Source organism: Pseudopipra pipra, chromosome 2, assembly GCF_036250125.1.
Source record: "Pseudopipra pipra isolate bDixPip1 chromosome 2, bDixPip1.hap1, whole genome shotgun sequence".
NCBI classification, from domain to species: domain Eukaryota; kingdom Metazoa; phylum Chordata; class Aves; order Passeriformes; family Pipridae; genus Pseudopipra; species Pseudopipra pipra.
This window is the reverse complement of record NC_087550.1, coordinates 27787346-27810313: the sequence shown is the minus strand read 5'-3', so window position 1 is coordinate 27810313 and position 22968 is coordinate 27787346. Positions and strand designations below refer to the sequence as shown.

Genomic DNA, 22968 nt, shown 5'->3' with positions numbered 1-22968 from the left:
GAAACAGCAGAGAGGAATCTAGGACTGAGGCAAAGACAGAGTGAAGAATTCCAGATACAAAAGGCAAAAGCGACTTATGCCATTTCTTGCATCCTACTAAATTTAGAAAATTTTGCTTTTGTCTTCAGTGGTTACAGAAGAGGCACACTTGTGCTATGGTTAGATCTGGCTTATTACTTTTCAGTTTGAGAGTTCACTTCAGAGATCGTGAGTATGAGATGAACTTTTCTAAGTCCCCTAAAATCTGTGAAACTTGAAAGACAGCATGTCTGGAGTGCTGACTCTGGCCTGTCCCTTCTGCTCAGGACCCTAAACCTGGATCTCATGATGCCTGAGCAAACGCTCTGACACAAAGCTACACCTGCGAGTTTTCCTTCCAGGCTCCTCTGACATGTTTCTGAATGCAGATGGCAGTGTCTGCTAAGCCTGTGCTGAGTGTGATGCTGCCAGGGATTTGGGCTCAGGGATACTCTGTGTGTCAGCTCCTCATGGCTTTAGGCAGGCAGAGCAGGCTGAGCCACAGCACTGGCCTACTGCTGGATGCACAGGGGGCTCTGCTTGGGGAAATTTGGCCTCACATCACACACTTCACTTTGTGAGAGAGAGCACAGTCAGCCTGTTTACATCAGAGAACAGAGACATGCTATAAATGTAAATCCAATCCTAGTGTAAATTGCTAACTTGTTAATTAGATATTTCAGTGCCTTCACTGAAGGAGTAACTTTTCTCATTATTATGGTAGTCCCATATATTTGCTTTAGACACGAACTCAGAAGATGCCCTCAGAGCTGGCCTGTGAAATTGGAACTGTTTCTTGAAGCCTCCTCTCTTCTCTAAAATGGAGAAACTGAGTTTTCTGACTATCTTGTACCTGTGCACGGAGCTAACCCAGAGCAGGGGATTGGTGCAAATGTGCTGCAGGACCTGGGAGTCCTCGTTTCAGGCACTGAATGGGCTGGCAGGGAAAGAAACTGATGCAGGATGACTGCTTATCAAAAAAAGAGACAAACTTCTTTGTGGAAAGCAGCAGGAACAAAGTATCTTTGATACATGTTATTCTCAAATTTTACTGTGTTTTCTCTTGTAAAGTTGCACAGGCAATCAGTTGTGTGTCTGTGAGGCTGCCACGTTTCAGGGTAAGTCAGCTGGAACGGCAGAATATTTCATGAACTGAAACCTGCCCTTCCTTGGAATGCACTATGGGTCAGGATAGCAGTTAGCTTGCAGTTTTGTGTTGAGTTACAGCTGAAAACAGGAAAGTGTCAATGCTCTTATGCTTGAGATCCATTGGGAAAAATAACAAGCCTCAGAACTGGAAAAGCCTGGAAAAATAGCCTGCCCAAGAATAGATTCTACATGAAATGCTAAATTTTAGGTTTCACTTAAGCTCCATTTTGAAATGCTTTGAGAAATGTTTCCATTGCCAAGGTGAAGATTTCTAAAGATAAGCTTCATGAAATCAAAAACTTTCAATCTCTGAGATGTATGATCTGAACATTTTTAATTGCTGGATTAAATTAATTGCTTTCAAAATTGATGTTAGCTATGGCTGACGTTTTCAAAGCTGAATGAACAAAGTCACATTACTTCCATTCCAGGAGTTTTATCTGATTCACCTGGGATCAGAATTTCTAAAGATATCACAGCTAAGGTTTAAGTCTTAAAAACTTCATTTATTCAACTTGACTTCGCCTCCTCCAGACATCTTTGGCCAACTTCCAAATGAAGTTCAGCTCTGAGGCTGAGCTCAAAGACCAGACAGCACAGTTTCAGTACAGATCTCTTAGGTCAAAAACTTTGAGGCCAATGAAAATGCTTAGTTATAACTTGTGACCAAAGGGACAATTAGCTTTATTAACATTACTCTTCAGAAACATGAGAGTGTGGATTACTGTTAGAAGTAATTTGGCCATTTAGAATATTTTGCTTTAGTTTCAAACCATTAAGGAGCGAGATGTCATGAGAGTGCTCTGAAATAAAAGGGCAAGTCTCAGAGGGATCGAGTCAGTGAGTGCTGTGTACAGAAAGATGTGTTGGTCACACCACTGGTCACTAATGCACACTGGGATAAATGGAAGCAAGGAGGGGTTTTGTGACACTTCTTTTTAAAAACTTATGTGTGTTTACAGATACTTTTAATTAAAATATGAATAGGATTTGAAGCAAGGACCATATTCAGGCACATCTAAGAGCAAAATCTGAATGCATTTTCTATATTTAAAGGGAAGACTGCTGAGAAGCTGGAAAGTTCAAAGGTACCACTGCACTACTGTGAAAAGATTCACACATTTGAGTATATGTAAAAGTAAATTTAAGCCTGTTTACACTAAATTATACAGGTAAAGTATGACACAAAGTTATTTTGCCTGCTTGACAGGAATTTTTATTTTTTTTTTAAATATCACAAGGTGGTATCTTCAGATGGTATCTTCAAAAGCAGTGAAGTAACTGGACTGTCTTACCCTTGACTTCAAATAAATATCTGATATTTAATTCAGTAAATGCAGACTAAGGTCTATGATACACAGTTGCTTTTATTTTCCTTTATGAGATATGCTCCTAATTAGTATATATTTACATTATAAGGCCTCTACTTCAGGTACTTGAATTTGGATGTTTTTATTTTAGAGGAGAAAGGAGAGTAGGGTCAGTTTTCTGGGAGCTAGACTCCAAAATACCTTTGAAATGCTTTCAATAATTTATCTCAAACTAACCTAGGCAGGAGACCTGCAGTTCTCTTCAGTTGCACCTCTGTTGGTAGCAGCATGAGCAGATCAGGAGAAGAGGATCAGATGGGATGGAGACACCACTCCTCACTTTGTCTTCTCTAATTCCTGATAGATCTTCAGACAAGCTCTCATCTTGTTAACTGATACAGTGTTGTATCAGTACTGTAATACAGATATGATCAGATGAAGGTAGTGCTGTCAAACTGATCTAAATGAATCAAGATTTTTTCAATCTCTACGAATGGAAATTTAGTGAATAAGTTCTCTCCTATTGTACTGTAAGATCCCAGAAAGGGGCTGCAGATAGGCTCCTCTTGGCTTGATGTGTACATGAGTGATTGGTAAGAGCAGCCTTTGAACCTGGCAGTAGGTCACACTGATGCAGCTGACCTCCTGTGCTACGCTGCTGCTGTGATTAATTTGACTAGTCACTGGAATGCTCTGTCATCTGTGCAGAAATTTGTCTGGTAATTTCCATAAAGAAACTGCACAGGATTTACTAACAGAAGCAAACTTTCATTAGATTTCCAGAATATTTAAATAGTCACCAGTAGTTTCCTGGTGGAAAACAAGCACCCTCCAAAATTCATTTTCTGGCAAATTACTTTACAGGTATGTTTGCATAGTCTTGTATTTTAACATTTCTGAGATGTGCTGTTATAAAAAGTGGCCATTAAGCTCTAAATGAGAGTTTAATGTAAATAATTCAGAGCCCACAAGTGTAGATGGGAATTTTTATTTACACCAATTCTGTAAATGTTTCCCCTCTGATGCCTATTCTGCGACCTGCCAGTGTACTCAACCCACTGATCTTTCTAATCTCAGAGAGGAGCACAAACAGAGAAAGAGAAATCAGAAACAATACCTCCACAAATCCTCACTGTAACTGCCACATCTGCAGAGGACAGATGTGCAGCAGACCAGTTTTCTACATAATAAATGTGTCTGTCAAATGGTGCTCAGAATGGCTTAAATGTCTCAGTCAGTGTTTCAAAGCAAGGGTACATAAATTAAGAGACACAAGGCCACTTCCTGGTTTAAGCTCCCCATAGTTCCATCCCCTGTTTGTTTGTCTGGTTTGGTTTTAACAGATCTTACTGTCTGCATCCAGCAGGGAAACTGGTCCTGATCCTGGTTGGTCTCCATAAAGAAAGAATTCACAACCTCATGTGTATTCATGACCTTCATTTATCACACTTGCAAGGCACTAGGCAATAGAATATGAAGGAAAAGAAGGAAAAAGTGAAAGCTCTGAATACAGCTTTCACTTACCCTCCCATATCTGACAGGTACTTATATTCAAAAATGATGGCAAAGCCTGCATATGGCTTTTGTCTCACACCAGCACCCCTCCTTCTCTAATGGTTGCATGCACATACTAATTTCTCTGTCCTCTCTAGATTTCCAGTAAATTAATTACATGTTATTGCTGCTACTACCACTGTTATTTCTAAGCTATGCAAAGGGAAGACCTGCAGTCAGCAGGTATAATGAGTTGCTTACCCCTCTTACAGTCTAGGACTATGGGTGAAGGGTATTGTGCAGACAAAAAAAAAAAAAAAAAAAAAAAAAAAAAAAAAAAAAAGAAAAAAATTACAGTTTAGAAGGTGAATGGAAGAAAAAGTGAAAAAGGATATAATTTCATTTTAGGAAAAAAATCCTAAATAGCTTGTTATACATTCAGGTCTGCAGTGGGATTAGCAAATACATCTTCAAGGGCTAAAATTTAAATTCTGTTTTCTCAGATGGACAGACAGACTCAGTGGGCTAAAGAGTCCTGGAGCTATACTCTGTGAAGTCCTGCACTATGACATGGGGAGAACGTCTCACCACAGTTTCACATCCTAAAAGCTATGTGTCACAGCGTGGGAACTTGGCTAGATGGCTGATCAGAATATAGGAAATATCATTAAAAATTATGACCTAGCAACACCATATTGACAACACTGTATCTCAGCTCAGGAGAGATAAATCCTTACTGCAAGAAGTTCATTATGGTAAGAGGAATACATGGGTATGGTCCATCTGTGCAATAATGCCAAGAATAAGACTAACGATACCACCATGACCACTACTGCTAATCTACCCGAAATCGAGAAAGGGCAGAGAAATCTGGTTGTGAATAGGCCTCTGTGGGTGCTGACAGGGAATGGAATGGGGGTCAGGGCTTGCTTGTGCTGTGCTCAGCCTCTGCCTCCACTGCACACATCAGATACGCATCAGCAAATGTTATAAGGAAAGTTGCTGCAACAGCACCTGAGGCACACAAAGACAGAGGGTGTATTTCTATCAAATGCGGGGTCCTTGATTGCTGAAACAATAAACAGGAAACGAAACTGCTCTCACTTTTTGTATTCGTATCTGACATTTAGTGTGGCAAAATCACAAGTATGTTTTCACTTTGGATTCTACAACTCCCTGCTTAAAGCACAAAGATGCCTTTTCAGTAGCAACATCACAAAAAGACAGATTGTTACTCTTCCCTTTTCCTTTCACTGCTGAGTTATGTATATAATTTTCTGAATAATTATGTGCTAAGTATGCACAGTATGTTCAGGCCATTATGTAAGCTAAGTTGCAGAGAAAGATGCTGTGCCACAAGAGCATGAAGAAGGTGAAAACTGAAAAAGTGGAGAGAAAACTGTCCTATCCATTTTGAGAAGCCCTGTTTGAGAGCATAAACGTGGCACTGAACAGAGCTAAATGTGGGAGAAAATGTCCAAATAGCACAGATTAGGTTGAACAGTTGTCAAAAGAAAGGAAAACCACATTATCTTAAGTTGCTTGATACTGAACTCCAAAATAGACCACACACAGGGTTTCAGTGGGACCCTTAGGTCTTAGTTTCAAAGCAAGGAGCTTTTCACATGGTCTGATGACTTGCTGCTGCTGCACCCGGTGTGGGAGAGTATGAGGAGAGAGAGAGGATGCTCATACTCCTGGAGTGACCTGAGTCTAATTTTCTTATGTGATATGAGACACATCTTCCTGTGTAGTTCAGAGATTAAGCTGCACATAGCCATCTGAAAAGGGGGCAGGTATAACACTGATTAGCCTCTGCTTTGAAAACATAAAGCAGTGGTGAAGAAGGCTCAGATAAGGGTGACAAGGGCAGTTAAAGGTATGGGGCAGATTTAGCACCTTTGGTTTGACTGACCAGGTACAGTCACATTTATTTCCTGGTCTACTGAAGTTCTTGAGGCTGTAAGACTGGACAGGTTTACTTTGTGAAGAAACTAGAACATATGTATTTTTTTTCTCCCCCCAAAAATACGGGTTTGATAATACCAGGTTAGTCTATTGCCCAGAACTGAGGAAACTCACATGTGATATGTAAGATTCTTACTCTTGACTTGAAGAATGTATTGGACTCAAGAGTCGGCATGCACAACCCTGCCACAGCCTAATACCTAATCAGAGAGTCCAACCCCAAAAAGAACCACCATATCTGTGTTGAGAGATCTTTGTACAACTCCAGCCAGAGGAATTTTCTGTCTTCAATACTTCTAAAAATAAAAAATCTTTCAGGAAAAATATCTGCTCTCAATTTGACATGTACCAATAACAAGGAATACACATAAATGTTCCCATTGATTAATTGTCTCCATCATTAAAATCTGATGACCGGTCTCAAAAAGTCTTCTCAGTCCAACCTCTTTTGAATTAAACAGGTCCTCCAAATGGACATTTGCTGGTAAAGATGTGTGCAATGAGGAATTTCCAGTCATCTCTGGTCCAATCATTCCCTTGTTCCTTTCGTAGTTTCTACTGCCTTGCAGCTAGATCTCTGACCTTCATTCCTTCTCCTTTTGCATTATGCTGTCAACTCCCAAGTTATCCAGTTCCTTGAAGGATAGCAGCAAATGCCACAAATGCCTGCCTCTGCAGTCACCTTTTTAATCTTTGGCACCTGCAGCTTCTTGGTGCAGGGGTAAGAGGAACACAGATTTTACCCATTTCAGCTGGAAGATGCCTTTTAGCAGATCAAATGCCACCCAGAAGATCTCCCACTGTGTCCTTAAAACACCTAGTCTGGCTTTTCAGGATTTGCCTATTGTTGGCAGTGCTACCTCATTACCATGCCTTTTGGCAACCACACACTTGTAGTACTTGTGGCAGAACATTTTCCAGTGATTCGTTTCAATAATGTGACCATTTCAAGACAGTCACTGAGGCTGAATCACCATTGACAGAATTGAAAACTACGTTCAGTTTGCAAATATCTACATTGTTCTGCCTTCCTCCTGGAGCAGGTAAAGAAGACAATGGAGCTGAAAACATCCACTGCTTTCCTGCATTCCACTTTTAAAATGCTGCATTTGGGAGAGAAAAAAAAAATGCTGGAATGCTGGCAGAGTTTCTTGCTCCATGAAGTAGAAATTCCACATACATTTAGTTCATGACTCTCCTGTGCTGGCACAGAAGAAGCCAAAATAATCTCTGCTTAATTACATTCCTGTGTGTTCCCTATGAGAGCATCTGGGGATGATCTCATAATGTAGATGGACGTGTCCTGCTCAGCGTCTCAGTGGGAAATCACACCTGAAATCTGTAAGCATAGCAGGAGTGCTGTCAGCCATTCTTCATTGCCATCTGCAACACAACTATACTAGATCCCCAGTGTACGAGGAGAGGTCCAAATAATTCCAGGTACATAATTTTTCACATATGATTACAGAAGAAGCCCCATAACACTGAAGTGTTTTCCTGTGCATGGTCATGGGAGAGGTCCATATGAATTTCTTATATTTTGTTTATATGACGTTCCAGTTGTAATCACTTTCTGTCTCACTTTCCGCTTTTTCTGTGTATTATGTGCAGAGTTGTAAGGTTAAAAGTTCCTCATGTTTCATCACAAAAATGGCTACATTTCAGTAATAAGAGAAATTGTTTTCATGTGCATTTGTCCCTCCAGGGTTAGCTGCCAAACACTAAAGATAAAACCTATATACACTGTTTACACAAAAGAAAAGGACTCTGGGTGAGGAAAGTCTGACCTTTGTAAAGGTCCTAAAGAGACATTTATGTGTTCAGTAGGATTTTTCAAAAGCAGTGACCTATCTCACTTTCACCTATCCACTTGTTTAGGCAACTAAACTGTTTGTAAAAACATAGAAGGTGACAGGCAGACGTGGAAAAAAAACCCCAATAAAATCTGATTTCCAAGATATTTTGCTATGCATTACTTTAAACAAATGAACTAAATGGCACTATGGGTTCTTTTACGTCCTTCTGCTAGGAAAGCTAATTTTCAGATACTAATCAAATGTCCACTGTGAATGGCTAGATAGATCAGTATATTCCTATTTTGGCAGCTCCAGGTAGTACAAAGATTGCCCTCTTTCACTGTGCAAATATTATTTATGTTACTGTTTAACTTGTTTTTTCTATTATTTACACCAATTGCCTCTAAAAGCATCAGATTACAATGTATATTTACACAATGTACAGAATGTCACTTCAAGTCAAGAAAGGTGAAGACTTCCCCAACAAAACTTTTTATTTTCCCTTTTACTAGCTTACCTTATACACTCCACTGATTCTGGTCTTGATTTTAGATCCTGGTCTTTAGCAGCCACTCCGAAGTGAATGGGGAACAATCCTCCGAGAATAATGTCTCCCTTCTTCTGTGCCCGTTGGTTTGGCCCATAGGCAGCAGTGTTCCAGGTAAATAGCAAAAGAATCAAGCAGCAGCTATATAAAGTCATTGTTCCTCTTTTCACCAGGGAGTTATAGGATGCAAAATTGGTAAAGATGATGTAAGAAAGCAGATGTCGTAATGTCTAAGCTTTTTCTTTCCTTAATACAGCACAGAGAGGATTTGGGGCACATGTTTGCAGGGAGATAAGCAAAAAGGTGGGAACCACAGTGCTGGTGTTTCTCCCTCTGTCTTCTCCATTGCAAAACAACTATTCAGCAGTCCTTCTCTCTTCATAATCAAAGCATTACGGAGAGCCCATCTCTGAGAACTGCAAAAGAAAGACTTGAAAAGTGATCCCAACTACACACCAGTGCTCCACGTCTCCACGATGGTCCTGCTTTGTCAAATCGCCCTCTCAGTATGTCCCCGAAGCTGGCCCCACTCAACAACCCACCCGGGACACCTTACAACCTAGACAAAGCCAGGCACTCCCGTGACACCAGCCACACCTCCTCAAACAATGTCAGCTGCCTGATTTTCTGTCACATATGTAAGGCGGCCTAAATCTTCTGGTGTGACTGGTCACAGGAGATGCTGTAAAACCTACGATGAGGCATCCATGAGGAGAGCACACTGTGAGACCTGGATGGGCAAGTGGGAAATAAGGAAGCATCAAATGCAGTAAGAATCAAACCTTTCTCTGAAACAAATAACTGATAATCTTTTGGTGTTGGTTCATCCTCTCCTTTCCATACATCGTTCTTAACTCTCTGGTTTGAACTTATCCGTGCTAAAAATGAAACCAAGTCACAAGAAAGAGTTCTTTCACATTGAAAGGGAGAACGACTTTAAGGGAATCATTTGAAACCCAGATATTTCTCCATAATGTATCATGAAGGCTTGAAAGGTTCGGTAATCATATCATTGAAAGCTTAGCTACAGAAGCCTTTCAGCCCTGCTTCCTGGGGCTGAGAAATATTGCAGCTTCTCCATGCTCAAGCACGTCTACAGGCTTCCCAAATGAAGAACTAACTTAATTATGGTATATGAAAATTACTACAGCTCTGGGGGAGGAGGTAGAACAAAAAAATCATGAATAGCTCTTCAGCCTATTTGGAATAGGTCTAAAAGCTAGTAATAAAAATCTGAAGTTAGTCAAATTCAAAGTAGAAGCTAGGCATACATTGTTAATCCTGAGGACAGTTAATTGCTGAAAGAAGTCATCAAGCACTTCTTAATTGCTGAGAACCTTTTTATAAGAATGCCTTATTATGCATTAAATGCATATTTGATCTTCACCTAGGTAAAAAAAAAGAGCTACTGCAGGGAAGAACTGTGATCATGGGACTACTTCTAGTAGCCAGTCTTAATGATGGTGCATGCTGTATGACCACCAAGCACTTGGAACTATTTCATATATTTTTGTTATAATGAAGGTCAGATGCAGCAGTCAACGAGAGAAGAGAGACAAAGCTCACATTGTTCTCACACCTCTGTGGTCAATGCACCTAGACAACTGGGCAGACACTGCAATTCTCTGTGACGGGTCCGCTCTAAACTATTCTTTGGCCCTGGCTTGAACAAGTGCATTTTTACTGGCAAGAGCAATCAAATCTTTGTCTAGATATCAAAATAGCTCTAGGTATTGGCATGTGGCCCTTTGACAGCTGGATGACAGAACTTTAACCAGAACCAGGATTAGGAGGTGACAGAGCAGTGCAACAAGTAAGTGTCCCCAAGCATTTGGGTTCACAGAACCACAGAATATTCTAAGTTGGAAGGGACTCACAAGGATCATCTAGTCCAGTTCCTAAGTGAATGGCCTGCACAGGGATCAAACCCTCAGCCTTGGTGTCATTAGCACCATGCTCTACATACTCTAACCAGTTGAGCTAATATCATTTTTCCTGGCACATAACACAGTGGTTTTGGCTTCTTCAGTGCCAAACAGACTGAAGAACAAAACACTTTTCCATGTTTCAGTCAGGGAAAGGTCATCTTTATCCCACCACTTATGGTTTCAGAAAAGATATAAACAGTAGTAAAGTGCCGATACAGCGTACTGAGGTGAGGACCAGCACAGGCAGGGCCAGCATTTAGAGGTGAGATGTTTGAAACAGGGAGAATAATTTCTGAAGAGACACTACAAAGTGATAAGATGGTCTGACTAATGCTGTTTAGCCCAGCTCATCCCCTCCCCTGACTCCCTTCCAGATGGCAAAGAGACCTGGGGGACTGCATGCTCCTTCAGGCGCAGAGATGGAGACAGCCAGCAACGAGGTCCCCTGAGCCTGGGCAAGGAACGTGCATAGGACTTAACCAAGGTGGGACGGGGTCAGTGACTTCCCCATCTACTGCGAGAAGACAGTGAGCCTGAGACCACAGCCTGCTGATTTACTACTCTATTTTTCTGCTTTTCCTTTAATAAGCCTTTTTTTTTACCTTTGGAGTTATGCGCTTATGGAAAAGGAAACAAGACAGACAATGTAATTTAGTTTGCTGGGATGCTATGGAGGGGTTTGGGCTGATGCTACTGAATATTTAGGAACAACTCTTCCACACCAGAGAGTACATAGCTGAAGTATTAAATGTAGAAAAAAATAAATTCACATTCTTATTTCTCTTTTCTCACAGTAGACAAAGTCAAAAGACCTAAACTGGTAAAATACAGTTAATTTTAAAACAGCATTTACAGCACTTAGTAGTCCAAGATGTCATTCAAGAGCATGACAGTGGAATAGACAATGATAATAAAGTCATTCATGGTATAGGGTAATACTTGGTATCCCCCTGGATAACTTGCAACTAGTTGTTCTCAGGGACAGGATATAGAACTGAAATAACACCAGAAATGCTGTCTGGGAACAAGATGGGCTGTGTATATACAAAGAATATCCCGGAGGCAGCAAATTAAGGGATAAATATCCAAATATGCACTGGCACAAAATGATACCCAGAAAAAGCAAAACTAAGTATATGCTTCCCTCCTCATAAATCTCAGTGTCAAAATTTACAACTCTCCAAACCTAAATTCCAGCTATAGCTGGAAAACCAAACTCATTTACTGGGAGACACGGGTCTCCCAGCTGCTTTCAAGTGCTCTCCATGCCTGAGGATGACTGTATTTGAAAATACTTATTTCCCAATGAACAGTAGCAAGCTTGCTGCCAGATAATATCCTCTAATACCAACTTCTGTTGTGGCAAATTTTCCTTCGGTTCTCTTTTCTTTAATTAGATTTAAAGGAAAGCATTAAACAGCCAATGATTGAATTACCTGCTAGTGCATGACTCCAGACATAAAACTTAGCAAACTATAGGTGGAAATGGTACTACTAATAGAAAAAATTACTGTGGTCCTGCAGTTTTCAGCTAATAAATAAAAGAAGATTAAATTAACAAGCAACTGAATTAAGATGGAAAGGTTGAGATCCGTTGCTATTTTTTCCTTTGCAAATGTTCTTACATGTAAAACATTATTTATTATTAGCACTTAAGTTCTTTGCTTATAAGCTCTTCAGTGCAGAACACCTTTTCCCTGTACATATATTCAGCAAATGCGATTCCATAATATTACTTATGGAAGAAAAATATTAAAAATGAGTAGTCATTTTCATATTTTTTGACACAGCCATATTTTTAATCCCCCTTCCCTTTTAAAAATAATCTTCAATATTTTTTCCACTCTTGTTTGTTAACTACCAGACATCTTGATTCTGAACTCTCTTGGAAGTGGAAGTAGCAGCTATCTCACCTAAGCCTCAGTGGAGGAACTGAAAGTGGTTCCAGGAACAGGTGAGACATCAGGTGACTGTTGTCATGGCAGAAACAGCTGAGGTGGAGAGAGATGGTACCCAGGGTACAGTTGTGGGTATTTGAAAAGGTTACAGCAATTGGTACCATTTTGCTAGTTGAATGAATGTTTTAGTTGTCAGACTAAGTCATGCAGAAACCCCAGAAATGTTCAATAAATCTTTATTCTTTGGGTGAAAAGAACTGAATGGCACACACATAGCATATATTACATATTAAGTGCTTATCAATCAGACAGTAACTAACCACAATCTACAAACAGCAGCTGCTCAAGTACCTCCAGTAGCTGAGTTGGAAAGGATCTCAAGGGATCATGCAGCTGCCCCTTAGCCCAAGAAGGGCTCAGCAATAGTAGTGCAATTCCTGGCATATTTTCTCTAAAACTTTTTGAGGAAGAAGACCTGTCAGACATCCGGGGCAGCCTACTCCAATGCTTCTCTACTCTTACCAAAGCAAATGTTTTCTCAAGTCTGACTTGAACATTTCTTTTGTTATAGCTTAAGCCTGTCTTCTCCCATTTATTGCATGCAGGCCAGTGCCTCCCTGCTCATAATCACCTTATTTGGGATTTGAATTCACCTCCCCCTTTTCTCTTCTTTTTTTCAGACAAAGCAAATTAAATTAATTTAATTTTTTTTCCATAAAGATTCTTTCCTGAGCTCAGATTATTCCTGTTTCAGTCCTCTGGCCTCTCTCCAGCATGTCTCCACATTTAGTGCAGACCAGTGCCCAGAAATGGACACAGTGTCCTTGTTTGGCCCTTACAAGTGCTGAGCAAAGTAGTAGAATTGCTTCGCGTGTCTTGCATGCTACAGCCCTGTTTATACATCTCAGCATGGCATTTGTCTTTTTTGGAACAGCATGATATTGTTAACTTATGGTAGATCATTAGCTGAACACAAAGCAAAGTTCGGCATGTTTATATCCACAAAGCCATGAAACCTCAGAAGAAATTGTCATTTTCCAAAAGCTTTTCCCTCACATTCAGTTCAAAGGTAGAATCTGCTAAAGTTCATCTGATCATCCTGGTTACCAACAAGGAACCAGCATGCACAAGCTCAGCTGAGACTCTCAGGCTTTCAGGACCTTTTTATACCAGAAAACTGGGGGAGATTCCTGATCATGCCCATGGCAAAAGGATTGTCCCAGATCCAAAAAGAGCAGGTTTGTCCCACCTCCAGGAGGCCTAGATGTCCCACGGCCAGAACAGTCTGCTCGTGAGGTTGCACCCAGAGCTGGGTGGTTTGGAGGAGCCAAGCTGCTCAACCACCCCTTGGGGCCTGCTGGGCACAAAGAAAAAGCTTATGAGAACTCCAGCTGCACGTCCACAAAGCACTGCTCCACCAGGAGACTCGCATAGAGCTTCTTTGTTTTGATAAACCACTGTTTTCTGATGAAATGCTGCTTTGTCAGAAAATGCTCAAGCACACTCTTCAGCTTTTGATTGTTGAAGTTTCAAAGTTTCTATAACTTTCCAGCAAAGCTCAGTTAGGGGCTGTGGAATCTGATAAAATAATTAATTACTGGCTGGAGAGTTATACCTTGTGTAATGCAGGTGCCAGAGCAATTCATTAGCTTTTTTGTAGCTTTTAAATCTGAGAATCATTAAGCCTCACTTTAATGAAGAGTTGTAGTTTGCTACAGTGACAGAAGCTCCTCAGCAGATATCCTGCTGTACCTTGAAATTCTTTCATTAATTCAAGGTGTATGGTTAGATCACAGTAAGGTTGGAGCCATGAGCAACATACCTCTCCTCAACAGACGAGGAAGAGGTTCAAGGAGAACAGAAAACAGAGAGGATACACATCATTAACTTTGTGTCCAATCATCTCATTGCTTAAGATGGCTAAAGAAGGGCACTTCTCTGGACAATGGACGCAGGATACAAGCCTCCACAGTTCCAAAAGCAGACCAGACTTCTAATGCTGAGGTACCATGACAATGTGAGAAAACATAAATTGTTCACAGTTGTCAACAGAGCAGGCATTACCTCAGCACCTCTTTGGTCAAAATTAGGGACAAGCACATCGAAGATGCAATGAAAACCAGACTGTTGGTGTGCTCAAATGGAAGAGCTGTGCTTGAGCTTTGTGGAATTAAACTGCTCAATCTTTAAAGGTGGCAAGTATAAACTGAAAATTTACTATGAAGAATTTATTGCCAATGCAGAAAAGCACAATTCTTACACAACACACTGCCCAGAAGAAGGAGATTTTTATCTGGACAAATAGCATGATTTGGAAATGGAATCTCAGCCTTGGAAAAGTTGGGAGAGTTCTGATGGGTGTAGAGCAAAATTCAGATGTAGAATAGAGACTCTTCTGAAAACATTACTGATATGCTTGGTTTTGAACTAAATAAAAAATGTGAATGCTAGAGCTTTTGCTGAGAATAAGATTTTACAATATCATCAAAACCACAAGACCATCAGCATCACCAGAACAGTATTTCCATGCCCTGCTATTAGCGTGAGGGTGTGTTATCTGTTGTGGATGGAATTTTTCTGGCAGGAATTAAGATGCTAATTCACTATTAGACTACAGAAAACGTAGGTTAAAAAATGATACATTACAGTCACATCTTGCATTGCAAAAGCCAAGAGGAGGCCAAAACCACAGCATGCACATTGGCCATAGTACTAAAGAAGCTGCTGAAGCTCATAAATAATAAGACCTGGCCAGTTGAAATGAAGAAAGCCATATACTTAGCACTGGGAGGAATCGCCTGTGGAAGGAAAGGTAGGCCTAAGAACATGTTTAGTTTGGTCATGAAAAACCTGAGCACTTGTGATAGAGTAACATTCCCAATTCTCCAAGATAAACTAAATATTAAAAACAATATAGTAAACCAGGCAATTGTAACATTTAATTCTGCTACACCTCATATGCCCCACATTGTTAAGTTTGTCCATGAGTTACCATTTAAATTTCCAGAATTTTTGTATATTTAACATTATTTTTATGCAGCAGCCACATCTTTAGCTTTTCTTTACTCCTAAGATCATATATTGGTGTCCAAATGATACTGAACCTACTGTGAAAGAGTGTGGAGTCACACCCTGATCTATGTTTAGCACTACAAAATACCAAAGTGACAGAAAAATGCCTACGATATCACCGCTGATACTCTGCTCAACACAGAAACTTGAGAACAAGGAAGCCTAAACTGTCAGAGGCTGATGTCTGAGATATAACAATATGGAAAATGGAACCAGGAGTAAAAAAAAAAAAAAAAAGAACGTTATGTTTCAAGGAGTTTCGACAAATCTGGCTGTAGCAACAGTAGTCAAAAGAGCATCAGCTCCTGGCTCTTGCACAACTGGGTAAAAATCCAAACCTTCCCACAGGCAGCATTCACCATGCATGGATTTAATGTGGGGTTACAAGGCCTGTGATCTCCCTTCCACTTCAGTCCTGGCCAAGCAATATAGCTATGATTGCATGGTTTTTTAGCAACTGTCTTTCCATCAGGCTTTGGGGTTCACATAACACTTTTCAGGTAACTTGCATCAGTGTCATGTTCAACATCCCTATTCAGTGTGATTTGGGTCCTGCAATGTGATATCCCTTTGTGGAAAGAATTCTGTGTTTACTGATGGTGGGAAGGAAAAAACCAGAAGTGGTAATAGAAAATACCTTAGAGACTCATCGAAGGCACTCAGCAAACACCATCAGCAAATGCAGAGCTGTAAGTGGTTTTTAAGTGCTTGGTGGAAATCTATGTGGAGGGTGACCTATGTCTTTGGAGTAATTTCTACACAGATGTGGCTGTAAGGTAGCCTGAGAAGCAGCTCCAGGGACCTTATAGGCAAGACTGGTTTTATTCTTCTGAAGGGTGTTTTCTGCAATAAGAGTTAAGGCTCATTGCTGTAAGACATATCACAAACATCTGAAACAAATACTGGAAGGGAATAAGACAATTCTGCAACTTCTCATCTTTCCACTCCTGTGTCTTCTTCAGTACAAGTGCAGTAAAAGTACATGCATGTGTACACACATAAGAGGGAGCACTGAAATGCATTCAAGGCACCCTACTAAGCAAAGCATTCTGCTCCATCCCCAGTGCTCACAAGGAAATGATTTGATAAGAAACAACATGTGACGAATGCATTAGATTGCTTAATGAACTGCTAAGAAATGCTGAGGAGCTTCAGCACCAAGCAGGAGCCATGCAGAACAGCAGGGCTTGGTGGGATTTCCAAGTCCTAGGAAGTTCCAGAGTCACAGCAGCCCATTCACAGCCTTTTGGGAAGCTGCCCTAAACCCACTAGTTATTGATTATGCTAATTTATGCTGGGAGCTGCATCAGACCCTTGAGCAATCTCAGATTTAGAGACTACAGGTACCAGGGAATCCATCTTGTCTACATCTTAGAGCTGTCCTGTTTTGCCTCTCTGCATTCCAGATTCTGACCTGCTCTTGCTGTGCCATGGTTTACCAACTTGGTTGTTTCCTACGCCTCCTGTTAAAAGCATATCATCTTATTTGTTGTTTAAAGGGGATGAAAAGATGCCTTGGACATAATACCAGTCTAAGGCTTCTTGGTAGTTTCAATGATTTTGTCTTCATGCATGGGGAAGCTTAAGGGAGACCCTTAAAATCTGCAATAAAATAGGAGGCGAAATACTTTGCTAAGGTAACATTTTTTATTAAATCAGTTTCTCTAACTTCCCTTGTTTCTAAAGAAAGCCTTACCCACCACATTAATAAGTATACATTCCAGTGACAGCTGTTTTACCCCACTCCGTATTTTTGGGATGTGGCTAGACGTTCCTGGACAGATGGAGAAAGAAAGCCTGGGGGATGCTCTGATGCTCTGCAGAATGAAGACACTTTATACCCTTGTGGTATGGTGCATATGGCACTGGGATGTGGTTTGCAAAATTTGAGTTGTTCAGACTTTTGCCTGCAGGTGAAACAGCCGTGCATTCAACCTGTGTGCCTCTCAGGGTACCTTACATTCCTGCATATTATATATACATTCCTGCATCTCAAGCAAGCCTTTCCTGTACATTAAACACAGAAGCTTTGCCAGCAAGTGTCACTCGACTAAGAATTGCTCTTAATTCTTAATTTGCAGAATTAATATCTTTTCTGGGTCTGCCCTTAGGAGGTACAGAAGTGCTAATGGGTGCTGTGTTCACAACCCACAGAAGTGAAGTCCACCACTGCTCTACAGAATGAACCTGCACAGGTAACCGGGAAGTTTCTTCATCCTTCCCAGCTCCTAATCTATCTTATTCCTCTCTTACAAGAAACATCTCTGGGACGACAAGAGGACTCAATCCCCCTAGCAAAGTCCTTCTTCCTCGCTCAGCATGCCCATAAAACAATATGACTGTGTTACACTCTTTGCATCAGGCCACTTCTTTTAAGATAAGCTTCTCTAAAAGCAAGTGAGGAGAGGCTTCAGCTCAATTCTGTAATATTAATAAATGCCAATCAAAGAACACAATTTATGAAACTGTGTTGCTCTAGTCTGTCTTGGAAAGAATATGGAGCAACTATCCTAGTTATCAATTCCTGGATGCTTTATATCATACACTTCCCTTTAATTTTTGTCTCTCATTCTTCTGTTTAGAAAATAACAGGTTAGAAGGTCTGGACACTGGGGGAGGCCATTTTGAGCTGTTTTTTTCTGTGCTACATCGTGAGACAGAAGAGAATAGAGAAGTGGTGGGAGAAATGCCAAAGCAATCAGTCATTTGTAAGTAGCTAAAATTACACAATTTAGTGCAGTGTTATTCAAAAGAGATGTCACACTTTTTGATTGGCCAGCGTTAGATCTGCTGGTTAGCAAGCTGAAAGATCAGGGGACATGAAATAACAGAATAAGAACACTAGAATAAGGCAAAGCATAATTATCTTTTTGTATTTCTCTGAACTAATCAACCAACTTTTGATCATTCCTTTACAAATTAGCAGGAGCAATTAAGTTCAGATCATGTAAATAAACATGAGAAGAAGAATCTGCTTTGTATCAGCAAAATTCTTCTTTCCAAAACCTTGTGCAATGCATCAATATTAAATGCAAGCCACTAAATCTGTCTGTTAAGGGCAGCTTTTAAATAAACTAGGATAATATATTTCTGATTACCACTGGATATGGTTTTTTGAAAGTGATGTTCTCCCACATCCATGTCAACAGATGTCAAACTGAGTATCAGCTGAATCAAGGCTGATTCAGGCTCTTTAGGATAAAAATAAATACAGATCTTAGAGCTGCACATTTTTTTCAAATCAGACTTTATCAGGTTGCTTACAAGGGAAAAACATATTTTGCTTAGTAATTTCTTTTCATTTTATTTGATTTCTTTTTTAAAAATCTCTGCATCTGAAGCAAAAGGCTTTATTTGGTCCTTTTTTTCCCCCCTGCAGAATCCTCAGTGAACCAAACAATAAGGACAACTGTAATTCCAAGCCAGTTTCAACATAAATCTAATTCAGAAAAAACACTTACGGACGTGCTCAACTTTAGTGAGACTTTACTTTAATGAAATTTAGTAGATTCTAAAAGCTTAGCATGTTCTTTAGTGGTGTGCCATATCAGAGACTAAAGTAGCCCCTGGCTGGCTGCTCCATTCTCATTTATACTATTATTAAAAACAAATAAACACTGTCTTTGTGTTGGATGGTTTCTTTTTACATTGAGTCCAGCAGGATTTATTAGTAAATTCTTATGGAATTTTTGTAGTCTTTTTTTTCTATCTTTTCTCTTACGTTTCTAGTTCTCTGCTGGCCCAGGATGACTTTCTTTTTTTTTTTTCTTCCCATTTTCCCACTGCTTATTTTCTCTTCTATATGATTTTCTGAACAGAATAATTATTGTTCCTTTTCCAGTTTTCTTCTCTCTCTTCCTTTCATTCTAATACCAAAACACTCTTTTCTATTTTTATATTTATTTTGCCTGTATAATATGTGCAACCTCTTCCTGTTAAAGAAGGCAGGAGGGAAGAGGATCCCCAGGAAAGGAAAAAACAGATTCAGTGTAAAGGGGGTCTCAGAAAGCTCATTATAAATGTTAAATTCTAGCAAGGATAAAAGTTCTGCTGAACACATAAAATCATTAAACATAAATCAGAAGAAGCAGAGGAGAAACTCAAGAGCAGAACTGCAGGCGTGAGGGCAGGTGAGTAACTGGCACAGACAGGCACATGCCCCACTCTAGTCCTACAGTGAGAGAAGGCAGGTTTTGCTGACTTTTCCTTGCAGAGCTGGCTTGTGCTAGCATGTCCCACGGGGGCTGGAGCACAGGGAGGAATACAATAGTGTATGCTACACACTGACCCCTGAATGGGAACAGTGACCCTTATCTGCCTATGCAATGTGCTGGAAGATCAATGTGATATGCAAGGACATGTTTATCAGTTACGATTATTTATATTAGTCACCTAAGAAATGCTGTCTGGACCTGTGGGCTGCACTTTCCTGCCGAAGATGTCAGCAAGATGATACCACAGACCCATGACATACAGCCAGAACTGGCAAGTAGCAATACTAAAGAAGCAGCACACAAGCAGCCAGCATCCCTCGCCCCTATTGCTCCATCTGCCCTCTTCAGGAATGCATCATATTATTTACAAGTTTGTATGAAGCAAAATTGCCATGACAATTTGTAAAAGATGGAGAAGACAAGTGTAAACATTTTTTCAATAACCACACTTAGATTCTTTACAGAATTCATCTTGAATCCTACAGGTGTATGTTTTCTACCCTGTAATGTAGGAGGAGGATGGAAATCGCCATTCAGATGCCAGTCAGCAGTTCATTTGGTATAAGAGCCTGCCTCTAGCAGTAGCCAATGATACCTGCTTAAAAAATGTTGTGCTAGACAATTATAGGGCTAATGTCTTACAAGACACTAGCTAGCACTTGGTTAAAGCCCTAAGGAAAAGGTTTTGTGAAAAACAGCCTTAGTTTTATAAAAGTCAGCCCTAGAATAAAATAATTAACGTCTTAACTTTTTTCAAATTCATTTCTTTTCACAGCTGAGACTCCAACATTCTCCTTAACAAAATATCTATATCCCTGAGTGATATTCCCCTATTGAAAATTCCCCATCACTCTCCTCAGCTGATACAATCACCTAAGATATCACAATCTCACCTGTGATTTTTTATTGCATCACCACTGGAGGTCATCAGAAGCTTCAAAGAGTCATCAAAATAGATCTCGAACCCTCACCTTAGCTTTTTCCTGCCAACTTTGGCAGTTTAGCTTGAACTGCTGAGACAATGCAATGAACCAAATCAGCTAGATTGGGCATTGAAGAAGACCAGGAGCATGGCTCTTGCTGGGTAGACTGCCCAGCTAAAGAGCATGCTGTTTTAAGAATAAAATCTCAAACCACTACAACTAGATCCAGAGGAACATGCCTAATAATGCTCCAGTGTGGGCTTCTATCAAATACATTTATTTCAGTAGATCTATTGTGCTTTTAAACAGAAAAAGGCTAGGAATTGTATCTTTCTCACGTCTAGGTTCATTTAGCTGGTGAATTCAATATTGCAGCTGATTCTACTAACATTCTTCAAGAAGTTTCATATGATTTAGCTGGTAATTACTGCTTAGTGAGAGTAAAGACAGCAGAACTGAAGTGCAGGTAGGGACAAGCAAAGCTATTCAGCTTCTAAAATAGTCTGTATTCAGAGCAAAGGACTTCATTCATTCTTTTCATTGTACAAAAATAAAATTCATAAAGTGCACGTGTTAATTTTCTTTCAGCACACAACATCTTATGTTCTTAAAACAGCAAAAGATGGAAAATTACCATCCTTTCTGGCAAAGTTCCTCTCTGAAATAAAGCAGGAGGTCCCCAGGCTTGCCTTTGAAAAGTCTAATTGCTAAGCTTTGTGTTCTCCAGTTTTCTAAATAGAGCCTTTTCCCCTTGTGTTAGCCATTACAACATAATTTTTTCTAGTTCATAATTTAAAAATGATTGGTGAGGGATACCAGAGCTTCAGGGCAGGACAGATGACATCCTTCTCTACCTCATTTCTATATCCAGCACAGAGAGTTCCCAGCAGCTTGGGAGTAGAAGCAAATACAGGGTTTGTGTCATGGAAAGAGTTGAAGAGCGCCCTGCATTACTGCACAGACTGGAATGGTACTAATGACTTGAAGGCCCGCATCTGGGAAGGGTGCCTGCATGCTGGAGTACCAGCTGTCTGCCAGGAGAGCAGGACTGCCCACTACAGACACAGGGGCAGGGAGGGAGCTCTTGACCAGTGAGTTAAAAACTAATATCAGAACCACTGGATATTCACAGTCTTCACAGTCCTTTTTGTCACATTGTCCATGAATCAGAAGACACTGTGGCCACCGACTTCATCCGTACAACCCTAAGAAACACAGGCACGGTAACTGACCACAGCGTGGCAACCTCTCATTAACACAGTGGTTTTTAAAATACTGTTTTTTAATTGACTTCCCCCTCACTCCTTTTTGAAGGTGATCCTTCCGGAACAGAAAAACACTCAGGGTCACACTCCAGTGAGCCCCAGCCACCTTGCCTGCCTGCCAGCTCTGCAGCTACACACACTTCATCTCCGGGACGACAGTGTGACTTTTGGAGGCTCTATGCCTCATTTAGCCCTGGTAATGGCCTAAATGGGTTGGAAAAATGCAGGAGCAGGAGTGTGATAAAGAAACAGCTCTGCTGTGCTTATTTAAGTAAGTGGAGAAGAGGGAAGGGAAGGGAAGGGAAGGGAAGGGAAGGGAGGGGAAGGGAAGGGAAGGGAAGGGAAGGGAAGGGAAGGGAAGGGAAGGGAAGGGAAGGGAAGGGAAGGGAAGGGAAGGGAAGGGAAGGGAAGGGAAGGGAAGGGAAGGGAAGGGAAGGGAAGGGAAGGGAAGGGAAGGGAAGGGAAGGGAAGGGAAGGGAAGGGAAGGGAAGGGAAGGGAAGGGAAGGGAAGGGAAGGGAAGGGAAGGGAAGGGAAGGGAAGGGAAGGGAAGGGAAGGGAAGGGAAGGGAAGGGAAGGGAAGGGAAGGGAAGGGAAGGGAAGGGAAGGGAAGGGAAGGGAAGGGAAGGGAAGGGAAGGGAAGGGAAGGGAAGGGAAGGGAAGGGAAGGGAAGGGAAGGGAAGGGAAGGGAAGGGAAGGGAAGGGAAGGGAAGGGAAGGGAAGGGAAGGGAAGGGAAGGGAAGGGAAGAGAAGAGAAGAGAAGAGAAGAGAAGAGAAGAGAAGAGAAGAGAAGAGAAGAGAAGAGAAGAGAAGAGAAGAGAAGAGAAGAGAAGAGAAGAGAAGAGAAGAAGAAAAAGGAAAAAAAAAAGAAACAAAAAGAAAACCCACCAAACCCACATTTTCTACCTTGACTAGATATTTATGTGTGTAGCCTTGTTTATAATGGGGCATTATGCTGCCTGCTTGTGCTGCTATGAGGATTCACATGTCAAATGAAGGAGTACCAGGAGAGGGCCAGACTTGGATGAGCGTGTCCAATTCCAGTATCTTTTCCACAGGAGATAGCCCCTCACCCCCCAGGCTTCACTCCATCCCCGCATGGTTCTTAATAAGGGCTGAGATAATTGCTGCTTTTGTTATCTGTATGGGAGGAGAAAGTGAGTGGGAGAAAAGGTGAGTGAGAGGAAAGGCAGGTGACAAGAGTGACTCTTTCAAGAACAGAGATGGAAGGAGCTCATGCCATTAACCCAATGTTCATTCACCATTTCTCAGCCATACTTTACCCTTTCCTGGGAGGAATCTTGCTACCTACCGAAAGAAAACCATTCTGCTCTCTCTTGAGCTACTCCCAGAATATTTCCTGGCACCCTATAAACTGCCCAAAGAAC

The 22968-nt window shown here is 40.9% G+C and overlaps 1 protein-coding gene across 2 annotated transcripts in view; it reads right to left on the bottom strand.

Annotated features, from left to right (window-relative positions):
• The window catches only part of CASR (calcium sensing receptor), a 74927-nt gene that overhangs the window by 32572 nt on the left and 19387 nt on the right, over positions 1-22968 (bottom strand). For both annotated transcript variants that reach the window (XM_064644571.1, XM_064644570.1), the window contains exon 2: positions 8253-8698. In XM_064644571.1, coding sequence (XP_064500641.1) covers positions 8253-8437 — 185 coding nt within the window. In that variant the 5' untranslated portion in view covers positions 8438-8698. The remainder of the gene's footprint in view (positions 1-8252; positions 8699-22968) is intronic.